At 37.2% G+C, this 20,504-nt stretch overlaps 1 protein-coding gene across 1 annotated transcript in view; it reads right to left on the reverse strand.

Annotated features, from left to right (window-relative positions):
* Positions 1–273: 273 nt before the first annotated feature.
* LOC120312266 (sodium-coupled neutral amino acid transporter 4-like) overlaps positions 274–20,504 on the reverse strand; it is a 99,621-nt gene continuing 79,390 nt past the window's right edge. Inside the window, exons 6-16 of the mRNA XM_039352771.1 lie at positions 17,794–17,886; positions 16,948–17,029; positions 16,774–16,856; positions 16,610–16,668; positions 9,444–9,725; positions 8,772–8,851; positions 7,065–7,165; positions 6,498–6,622; positions 5,066–5,210; positions 2,308–2,405; positions 274–2,227 (exon numbers count right to left, since the gene is read on the reverse strand). Coding sequence (XP_039208705.1) covers positions 2,126–2,227; positions 2,308–2,405; positions 5,066–5,210; positions 6,498–6,622; positions 7,065–7,165; positions 8,772–8,851; positions 9,444–9,725; positions 16,610–16,668; positions 16,774–16,856; positions 16,948–17,029; positions 17,794–17,886 — 1,250 coding nt within the window. The 3' untranslated portion in view covers positions 274–2,125. The remainder of the gene's footprint in view (positions 2,228–2,307; positions 2,406–5,065; positions 5,211–6,497; positions 6,623–7,064; positions 7,166–8,771; positions 8,852–9,443; positions 9,726–16,609; positions 16,669–16,773; positions 16,857–16,947; positions 17,030–17,793; positions 17,887–20,504) is intronic.

Genomic DNA, 20,504 nt, shown 5'->3' on the forward strand with positions numbered 1-20,504 from the left:
CTTCAGGTATAGGGGGAGGTTGTTCTCGAAAATTATGCTTAGCTTGCTGAATGCCTACCAATCTCATTTAACATACCATTCAATTTCCTTTATTTCAAAGCACATGATCCTCTAAATTCAAAAAAATAAATAAATAAAGGAAATTGAATTTAGGGGATCATGTACTTTGAAATATAACAAACCTTTGCAAGAGATCGGTTTGGTCTTCAAAAAGACAGTATAACAGCAAAAAATCTCAGTAATTTATTTATCTGTATAAAATATCTAACAGGACTAATACTGTAAATGCTTCTGTTTTTCACATCAAAGTATTTAGAAAATATGTCACTCTTGACTGAAGTCACAATCAGCAGCACAATAGGTGTGGAAAATAAATGTGAACCCCGAAAGTGAATTGCAGATATAGTTTATGTAGTTTGGAATAATATAGCACTTTGTACAACAGATCAATAAGTATCAATCTTGCATCCTTTAATTTTATTATTATTTATTTTAGTAACATTTGATTTTTCATTTTATTTCATTTCCATTTGAGTTCCATTTTATTTAGGTATTATTCTGGCCTTTTCAGAAATTTCTAACAATGTATTGAGAAATGAAGCGTTTAGAGTTCATTGAAACATTGCTGCATCTAAGTATATTACACTTGGGAATATTAAAGCAATAATTACCCAAACTTATATATAAAAATCAAAGCATTAAACCATATAGGAACTTTGATAAAGAATAATATTATGTACATACATATTTATATAGAACAAATATATCAATGCTTACAATGTGCTGTACTGTCTATATTATCAAATACAACTGCATTGAACAACAATATTAGCTGATGTGCTTTCAAATTCTATGTGATTTTGTTAAATCTATTTGAACTACTGTGGAAAACAAATCACAAACCAAGTTCCAGTTTGTTAAACAATTAAAATCAAAACAAATTACACATGCAGGATCAGTTTGATACATGTTATATATACTTGTCATAGGAATCCCACTAGAACCAGCCTCTTTCTGCATCTAAGCCCATTCCAGTTGTCAAGATTAGACATCCTTATTATGTAATTATTGACATCATATTGAAGATTAATCTATTAGCCACCAGAAGCAGAGAAACTCTCACTATAAGAATTTTTACATTTATTGGTGGGATAGAGAGTGTTAATTTTTGACAACATAATACAAGTAATAAAAAATATACTTTGGTAGCAGTAAAAGTAGAAATAGCTCTGGCTGGCTAAGATTTAATTTATCTTTTAAGTACAATTCCATAAATTGGAGAATTCTGGTGTCATTTATAAGTATCCATTGGCCTGAATACTTTCTATAACCCACAGCTGCAGAGAAAAGGGACCTTTTTGAGCCCTCATCAGCAATTTTTGTAATAAATAATTTTATGAAAAATTAGTGTAATAAAGAATTTATCACATTTGCTGGCTTTCCGTAGTGGGCACTCCTATAATTAACAGAATTTATTAATGTGTAAGTGAAATACTTTCAGAAATTGATGCTGTTTTTATATCCTGTTTTGAGTGTAATTATTAATGTTATAGTTAGTCATTTCAAATAATAGTTTCATATTTCTTTATGTATATACATTATATGTATTGTACATATAAACACAATTTTTTTTTAATTTGGCAATCAGATAATCTCCATTTCTGGATAATTTATAAATATTCCAACCTCTTTTTCTCAGGATTGGATACAATATAGAATCAACTCACAAGTTTGTTAAAAATATCAGCATAATTTTCAAATGGCTACATTGCTTTCTGGTTTCCAGAAACAGTAGTTATCAAAACTAAAGTAACAGTCTTTGTGGGTACTATATACATAATTAGATCCAAGCATCTTCACAAATCACATTTTTATTCTGTCCTAGTCCAAAAATAATGGACACAGGTGATAATGAATAAATAACCATCCCTTACCGAAGGGGGATTTATTCCAGCTTAGGTCCATCTAGTAGTATTAACAAAGTCTTTGGAATCTTGCTGTTATTGACTAGAAGTAATGTCTTCTCTATAGTCAAAAGTCTTTTGTTTGTTTTCTTGCATATGGCTAATGAAATTCAATCACTTTGGTGGCAAAGAAAAATAAACACTTGCAATTTCCTTCCAAATTAATGCTGATTGGAATGTGAAGAGTTGTAAATCCAATCCAAGAGAATTAGTATCATGCTCCCAAACATAAAGATTATGCCAATAATGAGGAAAATTAGGACCTGTAAGTATAGCAAAAATGATTAATTGATAGGAAAAGCTAAAACATAGCTCAATAATTGAAAAAATCTGGATGACTCACTCCAATCTTTTGAGGTGACCTCAAAGGCTCTTTCTTGACAATTCGAAGGTAAAATGCAGCAGGCAAAATAAAAATCAGCATTGTTGCAGCAGAGGCACCTAAAATAAGAAAATAGTCTTACTGTTTGGGAAATGAAAGCGAGCTAAGGGAATTTTAAAAAATATTATCAATGTTAATTTCTCCCCAAAGTAATATTGCAATATATATACTTTCATAGAAGTTATGCCAATGTTATTCTCTCTCTGCAAAGGTAAGGGCTGAACCTAGTTAGGTGGCAACCAGCACTCATAAGTTAAAGTTGGCTACTATATAAGCATATCTGTCATCCAGCACTACCAAGCAAGCCATCAATTCTCCATTGATTCAAAAATCCAAGACTTTAAAGTTTGCAGCAGTGTTTTTCAATCTCAGCAACTTTAGTGCTGGCTGGGGAATTCTGGGAGTAAAATCCACACATCTTAAAATTGCTGAGATTGAGAAACACTGCTGTGAAGCTTGGTAGTATTTAAAGATTTTGTCTTATTTGCATATCAGAAGATAAATTATTGTGTGCATGTGTCTTAATTCTTATCTGTAATAAAAGTCTATTTTATCTGATCTATCTGAATGTTTCTTACCAAGAAAGCCTATTCTCAACTAGATGGTTCATTGTTTGGAGAGGTGAGATTTATTGCTTGCCAACCTCTGGGGTGAAGCCTGACAAGATCAATACTCCAGTTTTGGAGGTTCTAACATTCCAGTTCTGTAACAAACACTTGCATTCAACCTTCCTCCATTTCACTTAAATTAGAACCTTTGAACATTTCTTCTCAAATTCTGGGTAAGAAATAACTGCTCCCCTGTAGCAAAGGATTCAATCTGATTGAACCAAGCTAAAATTAGTGTTTTCTGAACATGCATTTTTAATATTACATTATCAGGTATTCAGTAAATTATATTGCCTGGAGTTAAAAATATACAATGAGAATCTTTTATAACAATATCTGACATTTCTATGAATGTATCTATAGGTCTATTTTTCTATTAGAACTATTTCTACAATAGAGAAAATTCCAGATTTACATGTTTTCTTGTGAATTGCTATTTGTTCAAAATTGTAGTCTGCTTTTTAACAATTATTTCCTAAAGCAGATTGTAGTGACAGAAAAATAACAATGCCTATAAATACCAAAGCCAAAATGCAATGATGAATTAAAATACAAGAATGAACACTTTTAAACTTTAGAAATGATGTGCTAGAAAAGAAGAAAGGAACTGATAATATATTTTAAAGAGGCAGTCTTTTGATTTTATAATCTAGAGCAGGGGTGTCAAACTGCGGGCCCATGGGCCAGACTCATCATGTGGAAGCTGCGCCCATCCCATTGCCAGCAATGGCAGAACTGTCCTGATATGTTGCGCGACATCATGTGATGTCATGAGTTTGACATGTCTGATCTAGAGCATATTAGGTCTACTCATTCCCCCCCCCAATTATTCCATTATATCCAAAAACCTGATCAATTGTGGAAATAATTAAAAGGCTTCATCTTAGAATCTAAAAATCTAGATCAGTGATGGCGAACCTTTTAGAGACTGAGTGCCGGAACTGCAACCCAAAACCCACTTATGTATCATTGGGTGCTGGGTAGGCATGGCCCATTGGGTGGGTGTGGCCCATTGGGTGGGTGTGGCCCAGTGGGTGGGCGTGGCCCATTGGGTGGGTGTGGCTATGGTGGTGATGGCAGACTGGGTGGGACTAAAAGTTCAATCAATCAATTCCAACTTTGCGAGATCTTTTTTTTCCCGCGAGAAGTTGAAATTGATTGATTGATTGAACCTTTTTTTTTTTTTGCACACGGCAGCAGAGGCATAAAGCGAAAAGTTTTTATAAAACCCAGCTTAAGGCCTAGGACTGGGGCGATGGCACGCTTGCCCACCTGTGCCATAGGTTCGCCACCACGGATGTAGATTCTAGAAGATCTAGACATCAGGGCATATTTAACACAGATAGTACTTACTGAGATTTCATTTTTATATAGGAAATGAGAATAGCTGGAAGAGGAGAGAAAGAAGATGCTTCATCTATTTTTTAAAAAAGCTTATCACATGTGATGCTAGAAAAAGATTGACCCAATCTTATGTGAAATTTTGTGGGAGGTCTTCTCTGGATTGGCATCTGAACAAGAGGGAGATGTTTCACCTTCTCTATGCAATAATAATTATATGAAAGGCTTCTAATTGCTGTAAGGAACAGAAGCATGGGTGACCATAGGGATGAATGGAAAAAATGAAGATGACTACCTTGACTGTACAATTGAAGAACTGTTCCTTTCTAGGTGTTGCACTATTGCATTGTGATGCATGAACATGGGTGGGGTTTGGATCAAATAATGTGGCTGCCATTTTAAGGTTTTTGACTTTCATCTCACAAGTATAGCAGGATGGAAAGATGGAATCTCCTCTATCTTTCTTATAAAAAACAGTTTTCTGAGCTTGGTGGTTTCACACTGATGATATTACCTAGTTTGGTAATAAAACATCTGCAAGAAAACAACCAAGCTCTGAGAGCACCAAGGACCCCTCAGTTCAGTCCCAAGCTACAAGTATTCTCTTCTATTGAAAAACAACTTCTCAGATTCCACAATAATTTGGCAGGGAATTCTAGATCCAGATCATCCAAATACCAGGTTAGAGAAAGGACATTTGGCAAAAATGAACATGTTGCTATGTTAATATTCTTTATTTAAAACAATGAGAGAAGAGAAAGCATTCATACCTATGAATCCAAAGATGTCTTTAATAGTAGGGACAAAGATGACTAAAAGGTTATTAAATATAAGAATAACAATAGCAATGAGGAAGTGTCTTATCCAACTGAAAGGTCTTCTGGGGAACAAGAGTGTGGTAAGAGATGTACGAATCTATAAAAAAAACATAAATCAGCATATTTTAGTTTTATTATACCCTTTAAACATTTTGTAGCAAGAAATGTTTTACCTTTGCCCCTTTTCATCTTTGTAAACTTGCCCTTTTTATCTCATGTTTTATAAATAAAAAAACATACCTTGATGCAGAATATCTAATGTTATCATATGAAAATATCAAAAATAAGTTCTTATCAAAAAAAGATATTGAAACTGACTTGGAAAAGGATGTCAGCATGGTTACCAGTGAAATCCATAAAGGACATCTCTTATTCATAAGCAAACATTTCAGTATATTCACTTTATAATTGCAGAAATCAATTTTATAGGATTTCTTGTGGGTTTTAATAAAGCAAAGACTTTTGCTTCTTCTATATGTCTATTAAATATAATTTCACTCTATCATTTCACGTACAAGAGACCTCTGGAACAATAAATGTGGATATATGATTCTGTTTGGCCTGTTCAGCAAATATCTCAAGCCTGAACAGCATTTCTATAGCTGCTATGTAGATGTGGGGATAATTACTAGGTAAAAGGTTAATAGCAGCTCCAGTGGTCAACATTAGGGTGAAGTCGTCGCTTGACTTGTTAAAAGGGGGAAAAAAAGTCTTAAGTACAGATGCCAAACATCAATAAATAGCATCAGAATGAAGTTTGTAAAAAAAACAATGAATCAGTAGCTATTTTCTCACTGATTTTACTAACCTGGAGACTGCTCCTATAGCTTATAAATTTTTCCGCAAGCATTTTTTCTACAAACAGTATTTAAGACTGAAAGCTTATCTTAGTTTAGTCAAAATAGTAGCACCCTTAGATAATAATAAAATATGTTTCCCTAAACAGATTTTAGGGGGAAAACACAACAGTGGAAGAATTTGCCCATGTAAGAGAAGTTAATGTACTTATGGTTACGTAATGCTTAGTATATGTTCTTTATGTCTTTTTCAGAATGGAGTATCTTGGAAGAGGCCATAGCTGGCTATCCTATTAAATTGGAACTCTGAATTCTGAGTTCTCTGGTGATTGGAGGATTTTCTTTAATAGATCAAGATCATTAATACAATTCCTGAAATAATTTTTTAATCTAAAATGCCCCCCTTAACTGCTTAAATTTACCTTTCTAGATTTTTGTCTGTAATATTCTGTATTATTTTTAATATCATGTCACATTATTAAAAAAAGACCTGTTTTATATTTGAATTTCTTGAAGTGAATTACAAAAGTGGAAGAAAAGAGCACAGTCATGGATGGACTGCTTAAAGTTTGCTTAAAATGACTTACTGGGAATAGAACTATTGGTACAGTGAGAGTCACAGCCACAAGAACTGCAAGGCGAACCATCAAGAGCAGAGTATCAAAGGTGTAAACCTTCCTATATGTATGAAGCAACTCATCTTCTACTTCACCTGATAAAAAAAGAACATTCTCTATTAGTTTTTTCAAGCAATTTTATCATTACTTGGTGCACCTTCACTGAACAGTTTGGAATTAGCAAACAGCAAAAATCCCTATGTGGAGACTAATTTGCAATATGGTCATCATTGGGGCAGTTGGGCAGAATTCAGTTATCTGTCCTTGGTTTAGGGAATCATCTCCAGTGCTTAACTCTGGTAGAAAACAATCAAACAATAATAGACCTTGATCTTAGCATATGAATTTGATATCTTAAAATGCTCAGGTAAAATAACATTCCTTACTGTGCACAATTATTTTTATAAATAGCAAACTAAAGTTGATTTAAAAAAAAATCAACCCACTGAAGGGAAATAGCTATTACAAGGAAACAGATTCTGAATAATATGAAACCTGAACAGATATGTCGAGCATTTCGAATCAGCTTAAACTCACCATAGAAAGTAAGATAGCCAAAAAGGGCAGCGAGGAGGTACATGATGAGCATTCCCATGATGGAGACATTGGAAACATTTTGCATCCGTTTTTGAGATCGGCTGAGAAGAATACACCAATGGACAGTTAATTACTAGTAGATTTATTTATTCATGTAGCTTTGTATGTGTGTAAGAGAAAGACTGAGAGGGAGAGGGAGAGGGAGAGGGAGAGAGGGAGGGAGGGAGGGGGGGAGAGAGAGAGAGAGAGAGAGAGAGAGAGAGAGAGAGAGAGAGAGAGAGAGAGAGAGAGAGAGAGAGAGAGAGAGAGACTGATGATTACCCCGTGGCTCTTTCAGTTCTAATAAAGGAGAATATTTGAAGCTCAGGGTTGAAATGAGGAGTCCTTGGTGCTCTCTGAGCTTGGTTGTTTTTCTGCAGACATTTCATTACCCAAACTAGGTAACATCATCAGTGCTACACCTAGGACTAGCACTGCTGAGTTTGCGTAATGAAACATCTGCAAGAAAACAATCAAACTCAGAGAATACCAAGGACCCCTCTTTCAGCTCTTATGTGTTGAGTACAGTAAGTGGCTTCATTTGCTTATCAACCCTATACCAGATTTATATCATGCCTAAAGGAACTTTAGGAAGTATAATGTGAAATGGGAATGAATTCTTATTCATTTATTCATTTTATTTAAAAATAAACATCTGGAGATTATACTTGTCCTTTTTAAGGAGATGGCTCAAGAGAACTCTGGTTAATGGATGAATAGAAATATTAATACTGTAATAGTATAATAATAATTGAAATTTATTTTGCGGTTGAGATTAAGAATGGTGCAATTCCTTCAAGTCATTCTTTATACAGAAAACATAAGGATTATCAGTTAACTCTTACTTCATTGTTCGCAAAGGGGTAATATCCTATGCCACAACTGAGAAAATAGTTCTACTTAGAAAGCCCAGTTGAAAAATGAGATAAATGTAAGTTTGGCCTACAGTAAGAAGAAATAACTGACAAATTTGACTGAAATGTTTGAGGGTGTGATTATGTTATTGTCATTCAAGATCTGTTGCTTCATGGTCAGACTAGCTTTGAATACATCCAAAAATAGAAGTGTTACCAATGTCCCAAAGAAAGTTTATCTTCCCCTGATGTTATAAAGGCAATCCCGGGTTAAGAATAAAGGCAATATTTTCATGAATCACTGAAAACAGGATATATATAAAAATGTTCAGCTTCAGCAGTTCATAAAACATTGCATAGTTTCAGTGGTTTGTCAACGTGAGGAAGAAGAAGGCTGTCTGCCATTTTTAGTAATATGCAGCCTGCTCATCAATATGAATTGTCTGTAAGTTTGATCTTAACCCACGGACTGCCTGTACACTAATCAAACAGTAAGTTGCTATTACAGTACAAAACATATTGAGCAAAACCTAAAATACAGTGGGTACTGCATTAAGAATGTGAATAGGAGTCTCCTTGGGAGGATCAAAAAAAGTCAAAATGATAGCTGTGACCACAGAACTAATTCTCTGTCCATTTTTAAATGTATATTGCATTCTCAGATGTCCCAATGTGAAATGGAAACATAAAAAGAGAAATTAACAATAAACCAAAGAAAAGTGAAACAGAAATAATAAATAGTAATATTTTGCTATATAAAAAATTCAGTCTTTATGAAATAAAAAAGTCAGAGGAAGTCTGTGAGTAGTCTTACTTTTTAAGTTCACTGTATATAGGTAATACTTCCGGATGACATACAAATGCAAATGCCAGAATTGGTATTGAATAAGCAGTCTGAAAAAAATGAACAAATAAGGATTTCAGCTCTGGTTTATGCTGGACTTGTTTCTTCCTGGGCAACCTGAATTCAATTTCCTGAACATTGTAAGGCAGGGGTGTCAAACTGCCAACCCGTGGGCCAGACGCATCATCCGGAAGCCGTACCCACCCCATTGCCGGCAATGGCAAAACTGTCCCAATACATTGTGCAATGTCACGTGACATCATGAGTTTGACATGTCTGTTGTAACGGTTTGTTATTGGTACTATTAAACCTCTGACCAAAGGAGAATCCCAGATGAAGAAAGTTAGATCAAGAATGTGCTAGGTATGATCTATTTTGGAAGCAAGTGATTCAAAGGTATTTTATACATATCTTATGTATAAATTTACAAAGTAGGAGAAAGAGGACAAGATTGATTATGGGACTATTGCTTCTATATATTTCTAACCATGATGCAGCAAGGTATGGCCACTATTCAGGTTGCAGCAGTGACCAGTATAGTTTACATATTTAAAACTTCCCAGTTTTAATGCACTCTTTAATGGAGAAGGTCAACATTTATAAAGGTTATTTTCTGTCAAATAAATGATAACAGGCCTTTACCCGTGAGTTAAACACAAAATACTTGGCTTGGCATTTGTCACTGTCTTCTCCATGGGCTTCATATTCTACTCCATTTTGATGTAGTTTAGCTTTGGTTTCTTCAAAAACTGAAGCATATTGTTTGTTAGTGCTGTCCATCATCAAGTTTAATTCCAAATTAGCAGAATCATTTGGTAATGCCACTACATGTAGTGGAACTGCAGTATCATTGTAGGACCAATTGCCAACTTTATTATCCAAGACTGGGAAAGGACAGGGTATTTGGGATTTCTTGTAGATTACCTAAATTATTATAAGAAAATACAAGTATTAATTCATCACAGAAAGCACTGGATCTCATCATAAAGCATTGCAATTACCATTTTCACAGAAGTTACATTTCAACGTTGCAGTGCCAGAAAAGTAAAACATAACAAGTACATTTGCATATAACATGGTGCCAGAATTTGATTTGGACTATTACGTGGCTAGATATCATCCAATTAATATACAGTGAACATGTTTTAAAGAATGTAGCTATTGGATATTTACCAGAAATGATCTCTATTTTTAAAGTTTATATAGTATACCTTTTAATGTTTATTTAAAAATTTACAATTGCAGAGATACTTCAATTTTGAGAAATAATGCAATAAATAAAAATCAGCCTGGATATTAGTAACTAAGAGGAAAATAATTCTTTAAATCCTATAAAAAATTCTAAATCCTACACAGATTTCCCTGGATTTATTTGGTTTATTGTTGATTAAAACAGAAATATGTATAACATGTTAAAATTTGCAACCTAATCAAGATTGGGTTATCATACTCTGTTACTTCTCAAGATATTAATAGTACTGCTGCTACATAATATTCCATAGTTAGATGGTAATTGAGATATAAGGATCACATCCTGACCTCCCAATACTCTCAGAAGATTATAAGAGATCATTTTGACATTAGAGGAGGAGACAGGGCTAAATTTGGGGTGCTTTAATATCTGGGGACAGAAAGAGTATAAATTGGATTGGAAAAAATCAATGCTTCAATTACTATCTTTCAATATCTTCAATATCTTTCATATCTTAAATATCTTTCAAATATCCTGGAGCACAGGGGAACTACCAGAGGACTGCAAAGAGCTGATGTAGTTCCCATCTTCAAAAAAGGGGAAAAAATGAATCCAGGAAACTACAGACCTATCAGCCTGACCTCAATACCTGGGAAGATTCTGGAAAAGATAATCAAGCAAGAATCAGTGAAACCTAGAGGCAAACAAAGTCATTACCAAAAGCCAATATGGGTTTGTCAAAAACAGATCATGCCAGACAAATCTTATTACATTTTTTGACCAGGTGACAAAATTAGAGGACCAGAGGAATGCTGTGGATATAATTTACTTGGACTTCAGTAAGGCATTTGATAAAGTAGACCCCAACCCACTATTTGATAAGATAGAAAAATGTGGGTTAGAGAACATCACCACCAGATGGATTCGTAGCTGGCTGACCGGACGTACTCAGTGTGTGGTCATCAATGGAACCACATCTACATAGTGGGAAGTGTGTAGTGGGATGCCCTAGGGCTCTTTTCTGGGCCCACTGATTTTCAACATCTTCATCCATGATTTGGATGACGGGATAGATGGGGAACTTATCAAATTTGCAGACAACATCAAGCTGGCAGGAATAGCCAACACTCCAGAAGATAGGCTTCAGATACAGAAGGATCTTACACAGACTTGAACATTGGGCGCTATCTAACAAAATGAAATTCAATAGTGAAAAAAGTAAGGTTCTACATTTAGGCAAGAAAAACCAAATGCACAGGTATAGTATAGGTGGTACCTTGCTCAATAGTAGTAACTGTGAGAGGGATCTCAGAATCCTAGTGGACAATCACTTAAATAAGAGCCAGCAGTGTGCTACAGCTGCCCAAAAAGCCAACACTGTGCTCGGCTGCATTAACAGAGGGATAGAATCAAGATGATGTGAAGTGTTAATACCACTTTGCAATGCCTTGGTAAGGCCACACTTAGAATACTGCATCCAGTTTTGGTCATCATGATGTAAAAATGATGTTGAGACTCTAGAAACAGTGCAGAAAAGAGCAACAAAGATGATTAGGGGACTGGAGGCTAAAACATATAAGGAATGGTTGCTGGAATTGGATATGTCTAGTTTAATGAAGAGAAGAACGAGGGGTGACATGATAGCAGTGTTCCAATATCTCGAGGGTTGCCACAAAGAAGAGGGAGTCAAGTTATTCTTCAAAGCACCTGAAGGCAAGACAAGAAGCAACGGATGGAAACTAACCAAAGAGAGAAGCAACCTAGAACTAAGGAGAAACTTCCTGACATTTAGAACAATTAATCAGTGGAACAACCTGCCTCCAGAAGCTGTGAATGCTCCAAAACTGGAAGTTTTTAAGAAGAGACTGGACAGCCATTTGTCTGAACTGGTATAGGGTTTTCTGCCTGAGCAGGGGCTTGGACTAGATGACCTCTAAGGTCCCTTCCAACTCTGTTATTCTATTTTATTTTCTAATAATGTTAGAGGGAATGCATTATTATTATTATTATTATTATTATTATTATTATTATTATTATTATTATTATTATTATTATTATGGATCATCGCACAGTCAGCCAGTTGTTCAGACTGAATTTGGCATTTTGTCTACCTATCGAGTCCTTACCCAGGACCTGGGATAGGCAGATGTGGATGTTTGATGGTATTACAGATATCGTCGCAGGATGGAAGCAGTTCCTAATAAGGCCGCCTTTTGCAATTGACTAATAGCGAATTTGTCAATGCCAATGGAGTTCAAGTGGTGCTCCAGTTGTTTTGGGATTGCACCCAAGGAGCCTATTACTATTGGTACTACTCTTGCTTGCTTTTGCCACAGTCTTTCTATTTCTATTTGTAGGTCTTTGTATTTTGTTATCTTCTCCAGTTCTTTCTCGTCTATTCTGCTGTCTCCAGGCACTGCCACGTCCACTATCCAGACTTTTTTATCTTTCTTATCGACAATTGTTAAGTCTGGGGTGTTATGTTGCAGGTGCTTGTCTGTTTGAATTCTGAAGTCCCAGAGCAGTTTAATTTTATCATTTTCTATGACTTTCTCTATTTTATGATCCCACCAGTTTTTGCTTACAGGCAAATGATATTTTTTGCAGATCTTCCAATGCACCATTGTTGCTACTTTGTCATGCCACTGCTTGTAGTCAGTCTGTGCAATCTTCTTGCAACAGCTTACCAGGTGGTCCACTGTTTCTTCAGCTTCTTTGCATAGGCGGCACTTACTGTCTGTTGCTGTCTTCTCAATTTTGACTTTATATGCATTTGTCCTTAAGGCTTGGTCTTGTGCAGCCAGAATTAGTCCCTCGGTCTCTTTCTTCAATTTTCCTGCTCTTAGCCATTGCCAGGTCTTGTTATTATTTGCTTTCCCAGCTATTTTTTTAATGTATTGGCCATGTAGTGCTTTGTCTTCCCATGCCTCTATTCTGTTCTTCATTTGGTCTTTCTTGTAGGCCAGTTTGGTCTCTCCAGTAGTTAGTAAGCCTTCCTGATATACTAATTTCAGTGCATCTTCATCATTGTTCTTCATATATTTATTTATTATTTATTTATTTATGAGACTTATATACCGCTTTAAGTGCAAGCACTCTCTAAGCGGTGTACACCAGTAAGCAATGTATATATATATATATATATATATATATATATTTACATTGCCTCCAACAATCTGGGTCCTCATTTTACGTACCCCGGAAGGATGGAAGGCTGAGTCAACCTTGAGCCGGTGAGATTTGAACCGCTGACCTGCTGAACAGTCAGCTAAAGTGGCCTGCAGTACTGCACTCTAACTGCTGCGCCACCTCGGCTCATCAATATCTCATCAAGATATTCTTCCAAAGCCATTTTTTCTTGTAGCATTTCACGCCCACCTATTTGCCTTGGTAGATAAAGTCTGTCAATGTCACTGCGTGGATGAAGGGCATGATTCATTGTCATTATCTTTCTGGTCTTCCTATCCATTGCTTTTAGTTCTGCTTGAGTCCAGTCCACTATTCCAGCTGTGTACCTAATGACTGGAATTGCCCAGGTGTTGATTGCCTTCATGGTATTTCCTCCATTGAGTTTGGACTTTAAGATCTTCTTCACTCTCTTGATGTATTCACCTCTAATCTTTTTCTTGACTTCAGTGTGCTTGATGTTGTCAGCTTGAAGGATACCCAAGTATTTGTAGTAATCTTCCTCATCCAGACTCTTAATGTTATTTTCGTGGGGCATCTTGATTCCTTCAGTTTTCACTACTTTTCCTTGTTTGATAGTAAGTGTGGCACATTTGTCCAAGCCAAACTCCATAACAATATCTTGGCTATATATACGAACAGTGTTGAGCAGTGATTCTATTTCAGATGTTGTTTTTCCATACAGCTTCAGATCATCCATGTAAAGGAGATGGGATAGTCTGGTAGATGTTTTTGATGTTTGATAGCCATGTCCTGATTTATTCAGTATTGTTGACAGAGGAAACAGTGCAATAACAAATAGTAATGGTGACAATGAATCTCCTTGAAATATTCCTCTCTTGATATTAACCTCTCCCAGTCTCTCACCATTGATCTGCAACTGTGTCTTCCATTGTGCCATCGATCTTTGCACAAATTTTCTGATGTTTCTACTGACTCCTGTTATTTCTAGGCACTTGATTATCCAGTCATGTGGCAGAGAGTCAAATGCCTTTTTGTAGTCAATCCATGCCACATTCAGGTTGGTCTTCCTTCTCTTGCAGTTTTCCAAGATCATTTTGTCTATTAGGAGTTGATCTTTTGTTCCTCTGCTATTGGGGCGGTTTCCTTTCTGCTCAGGTGGAAAGAGATTGTTTTCAACTAGATGCTGTTGTACTGCATCAGCTACCACACCAGTTAGTAATTTGAAAGTTGTTGGTAAGCAGGTAATTGGCCTGTAGTTACCTGGTGTTGCCCCTTTTGCTGGATTTTTCATTATTAGGTAGGTTTTCCCAGTTGTTAGCCACTTTTCAATTTCTCCTCCTTGTAGTATATTGTTGAACTGCTTGGCAATGAGTGGGTGTATAACAGTTAGATGTTTCAACCAAAACCCATGCAGTTCATCTTCACCTGGTGCTGACCAATTTTTGATTTTCTTTGCTCTTTTTTCTACCATTTTTGTTGTTATTACTAGTTCTTTCATTTCAACTTCTGTTTTATTTGCATCCACCTCTTTTAACCAAGCCGCATCCTTGTTGTATTTCTTTGGGTTATCCCATATCTGCTTCCAGAACTGCACTGTTTCTTCCTTGTCAGGTACTGACTGATTCCTTGCAGTTTCTCCATTGATGGATTGGTAGAAACGTTTCTGATTGGATTGAAATTGGAGGTTCTGCCTATAGTTTGCAATTTGAGCTTCATATCTACTGATTTTCCTGGCTATAGCTGTTATTTGTTGCTTTATTATTTCCAGTGCTTCCTTGATCTTCCTTGTTTCTAAGTGGTATTTCTTGATTAGGTATTCTTTGGTCTTCTTGTTCTTCAGCTTCTTTTCTTTCATCTGTTCTAGCTTGCTTGCATGTGATCTTAACTTGCTGATCTTATTTTCTAGTCTAACCTTCCATTTTTCTGGTGCACTGTTTGTTTGTTTTTCTTCTTTGTTGATTTTGCATCCCAGGTATTCAGTTATAACTGCAGCTGTGCTGTACATTAGTTGGTTTGTTTCTTGCAGTGAATTGGTGCTTATACTTGATATTGCAGTATTTGCATCTTTTAATGCTTGTGCTAGCTGTTTCTTTGGAACAAGCTTCAATGCAGGTAGCCTTATTCTGTTGTTTTTGTGCTGTTCTAGATGCTCAGTTATTCTTTGTTTCAATTCTTTTATTTCTTTAGTTAGAGGGTTTTGTTCTTCCTGAGGAAGAGGTGCCTGGTTTCCAAATGAGAACAGTTGTATATCTCTGCTGGATTTCTTCACTGCCAACTCCCCCTGGTTTGCCTCTACATTCTGAATTACTTCTGGTAAGGCTTTGATTTCTTTGCCCTGGGTAAACCTTTGCAGTTTGTCCAATTCTGTTTCTGTGAATACTTTATTTCATATTATAAATCTGCCTTTATCTGCTAGTCTCTGTTCTGTTATTTCTGATTCTGGATGTTGTTCTTTCCAGAACTGGTGCATTCGTTTTAGATATCCTCTTCTTGTTGGATTTGATCTGTAGTAACAGATCGTTATTTCTTCATTTTCAATCACTGTGTATCTGCGACGGGTAAACACCTTTTCTTCCAGTAGTTCTGCAGCTGCTGGCCCTGGTTGCTCAGCCAACAGTCCTGAATCCTGTAACCCATTTTTTACCAGATATCCAGGAGCTCCAATATCTAGTGCAGACCTTGTTAACCCGGGCGACATCTGAGCCGGTATGGCATTCTGAAATTTACGTCTCACCATATTTTTTATGGGAGAGACACTGTTTGTCTGACTCCTCTGATGAGACCTGTCCAGTATGGTTGAACCTCTGGCATAGCTCTCATCTTCCTCAGAGTACACAAGCCCCACAACCACGTCAAGGTAGTGCCTCACTGGGGGATTATTATTATTATTATTATTATTATTATTATTATTATTATTATTATTATTATTATTATTATTATACCTTTAATGTAGCCTAAGCCCCAAAAGTAGCCCCATGTCACACTGTTGATTTCAGTACCAAATAGCCATATTTCAGTATGATTTTGAATCATGTTTTGTGTTTGAGAGATTAAGAATGGTAATGAAAAGGTTTACTTCTGAAACGATTTCCCACCCTTAATTTTGCAAAATAAAAAGAATTGCACAAGTGCAAATTCCTCAAAGAATTCTAGATAGTTTTGCTAAATGTGGAATTGGAAAATGTTTAATCAGTGTAATACAGCTTACACCACTACTTAGTCTCTATTTATACTGCCATGGTTCATGTCGTAATAGCTCTAATTTATCTGGTGACAAATGGAGAAGATTTCACAAAAAAGATGGAGCCACTAATGGGCCCATCAATTGCTTATTGCCATTTTAATGCATGCACCAATAATTTACAACAGAACATTCAAAGTAGGTCTCCAGATGTCTGGAACTACACCATCTGGAGATCAATTAGAGAAGGCCAGTGTAAAGATTGTACACGTTTCCCCCACTTACCACACTGAGAAAGAATACCATACAAGTAAGCGAAAATCCACTTGTATAACCAAGATAACCTTTAAAAATAATAAATGAATGTACAGTTAATTGAAAAATGAAATGATAGTACAATTTACTATCAGCTAAAGATAAACTATATATTTGAATAAGTAATTGCTTACCTAAATTTTTTAGGAGTGAAAGGGGGAGAATAATTCCAATGCTTACAAATATTACAAGGTAGTTGCCATTCAGATACCATTCTCTAGTTTAAGGAAATAAAATATGAATCAATTAATCTCATAAACATTTGGTTTTTAATAAATATATAAAAGTAAGCATAAGCAAAAACATACCCAGAATTCTCTTCGAGTCCTAAAAATGCTCGAATTACTTCTGGCAATTCATACTTAATAATAAAGAGGTAGCTTGACATTGCTGTGAATGACAAACATGTTATCTTAGTTGAATAGGATGCTTGAAAAGGGACATACAAAAGATTCAGTTGATTAAAATTTCAGTCAAATAGAAATCCTATTCGTGGGAGGACAAACAATGATAAGACATGTAATAATGTTGTTGGATATTTACATACTTATAAAAACATTGGGACGCAAGTATACTGCATATTGTGACATTTGTGTGATGCTGTTGCCACCACTGAAAAGTACCTACAGGACAGAGATCCTAAAGAAGTAGGATCAAAATAGTCATATTTTAAAAAACTGATATCCAAAGGCATTTAAAAGCACATGAAAATGTTAGCAATTGTTGCCATACATCAATACTTTTCTGTAATTACACAATTCATATTACATACTATAATTTGCTGGAAATCCAGAATGTCTTACAGCAAATGTAAACAACATACAAATATAATAAATAGTCCAAACAGTATTTTCAGAATACTGTATTTCCAGTTAGAAAAATGCTACTTGGACAATGTAAATTATGGACCATTTTTACATTTCTAAATGTCATTTTTCAATTGTTCCATATCAACTCTAAAATTAGTTTTCTGCTGCTATTCAAATTATATATATTACTTGTATACCATGTTTGGCAATACAATTAAGAAATTTATTTTTATTAAATCTAATTTAAGATTATGATGATATCAGCAATAGACAACTATTTCCAATTTTTATCATTAGACAAATCATTTTTATTTTAAACTTTCTGAACTGTTATTTTCAGCTTACCTCCAATGTTCTGCATTGTGAGAGAAATAAAAGCACCAATTTTTCCAGGCCATCCAAATGCCTTTTCACCTATTTTTTCATATATTAGCGAGCCTAGGACCAAAAGGAAATGGAACATTTTAGTACAAAATATTTGATCCATTGGTTTTGATTTGACTCTTTATGACAGCTCACTGGTTAATTTAAAATAGGTACATACTTAACATTTTCCCACTGCAATTAGGAAAGAGTAAAACTTGACTAAAATGCAACTGCACTACCATTTAATGCTGGCTCTGATTTAGGATTTAGGAAGACTTTGGGTAAAGTATCCTAAAGATGCAATCCCCTGTCCCATTTTGAAATGAAAGGATATAAAACCTGAACATTTTTTGGGTTGCATCTGCTTCCCAAGATACAGTGGTTCTCAACCTATGGTCTGCAGACCCTGTGGGGACTATGATGTCATCACAGGAGGTTTGCGAAGGCTTGAAGAAAGGGGCGTTGTCTTACCTGAATGCCTTTTCTCAGCATGAGGAATGTAGACTCCACGCATGGGTTGATTTAGTTTTCTAGCCCAATCAGACCAAACAATCAAAGTTGCCATGCCTCTGCAGGGTCTGACCATGCCCCAGTTTTCAAAAGGGCGAAGCGAATGATTGTGTGACGAGATGGCTCCGAACTGCTGACACTAACCTAGCTGCTAGTAATAATCAGGGAGGGGGTGGAGTCTACATTCCTCATGCTGAGAAAAGGCGTTCAGGTAAGACAATGCCCCTTCTCCAGCATGTAGAGGAATGTAGACTCCACGCATGGGACATACCAAAGCCCCCATGATCCCATGGGTGGGAAGCAGGTTGGTTAAGTGTCGGTGCTGAAATGGACCACTTGTTGTAAAACCCGACGGCCAAACGCAGCCTCCGCGGAAGCAAACTTGTCGAGTTTGTAGTGGTGAATGAATGGTGAAGGGGACGACCACGTAGCCGCCTTACAGATGTCCTCTATGGACGCCTGAGTCTGCCACGCCGCCGATGTGGAAGCGCTATGAGTAGAGTGCACTGTCAGGCGGCTTGGGACAGGTAAAGAGGAAGCCTGGTAAGATTGAGCGATACAGGCCTTGATCCACCTGGCTATAGTAGAGGAGGAAACCTTCTGTCCCTTGGAAGTTGAGTGGAAAGAAACAAACAATGCCTCCGATTTGCGAAAGGAAGCTGTCCTCTTAATGTAATGACATAATGCCCTACGTACATCTAGGTAATGCCACTGCTTTTCTAGTGTGTGAGAAAGATTGGGACAAAAGTTTGGTAGTACAATGTCCTGAGCCCGGTGAAACAGGGTATTCACCTTGGGAATGAATGAGGGATCTAACCTCAGCACCACTCTGTCCTGATAGAAGGTACACAGGTCTTCCCTAACTGAAAGAGCAGCCAGCTCTGACACGCGTCTCGCCGACGTAATGGCTACTAGGAAAGCCACCTTGTGGGACAAAATGTGAAGAGGACAAGACCTTATAGGTTCAAAGGGAGACCTAGTGAGTGCCTGCAGAACATGAGGTAGTTCCCAAGATGGATACCTGTGTACTACCGGAGGTCTGGTGTTGGAGACTCCTTTCATAAAGGATCGGACCCTGGGATGATGGGACAATGGAGTGGCGTTGGCACAGGTGAACACCGTGGAAAGAGCGGCCACCTGTCTACGCAAGGTGTTGGGCGCTAAGCCTTTATCCACTCCATCCATGAGGTATTCAAGAATCACTGGAATAGTGACAGAAGAGATAGACAAACCCTTATAGGTACACCAGTCACAGAAGTTCTTCCAAGTGGCATCATAGATTCGGTTCGTCGCCGGCCGTCTGGAAGCTTGGATCATAGCTATCACCCTTGAAGAGTAAGATCTGCACATCAAGAACTGGCGCTCAGATGCCAGACGGCTAGTTGTAGCCACTGTGGGTTCGGATGGCATATGGCCCCCTATGTTAGAATTATCCTCTCTGGAGGGATTTGCCAAGGGGGGGCTACGGCGAGGTTCACGAGATCCGTGAACCATGGACGCCTCGGCCAATACGGGGCCACAAGGATTAGCTCTGCCTGTTCCTGTAACAGCTTCCTGATGACAGCCGGGATCAAGGGAAGGGGTGGAAATGCATATAGAAGGCCCGCCGGCCAAGGGCTGCAGAGGGCATCTGCTCTTTCCGAACCCTGGGATGGGTACCGAGATAGAAACCAGGGACACTGGGTGTTCTTCGGGGATGCAAACAGGTCGACTTTGGGCCGACCGAAATGGTGAGTTATCTCCCGAAAGAGATGGGGATGTGGACGCCACTCTGAATGATCTATCGTAGATCGACTCAGAAAATCTGCCTGGTCATTTTCCACCCCTGAAATGTGTTCTGCCTTTAGGGACAACAGATTCTGTTCCGCCCATGACCCCAGACACTGGGCCTCGGACATTAGAATCCGTGATCGAGTGCCGCTCTGCCTGTTGACATGGGCCTTTACTGCCACGTTGTCTGTCAGAACCAGCACGTGGCGGCCCGCCAACTTCTTATGGAAATGGCGAAGTGCTAGGTGTATGGCTCTGAGCTCTAACCAATTGATATTTTTCTTGAGATCCCATTGAGACCACCGTCCCTGGGCGAATTGAGATTGCAGATGTGCCCCCCATCCAAACAGACTGGCATCTGTGGTCAAGGTTACCCGAGTCGGTTCTCTGAACAGGGATCCTTTGGACAG

Source organism: Crotalus tigris, unplaced genomic scaffold (genome assembly GCF_016545835.1).
Source record: "Crotalus tigris isolate CLP2741 ecotype Arizona unplaced genomic scaffold, ASM1654583v1 scf7180000018470.655259, whole genome shotgun sequence".
NCBI lineage: Eukaryota > Metazoa > Chordata > Lepidosauria > Squamata > Viperidae > Crotalus > Crotalus tigris.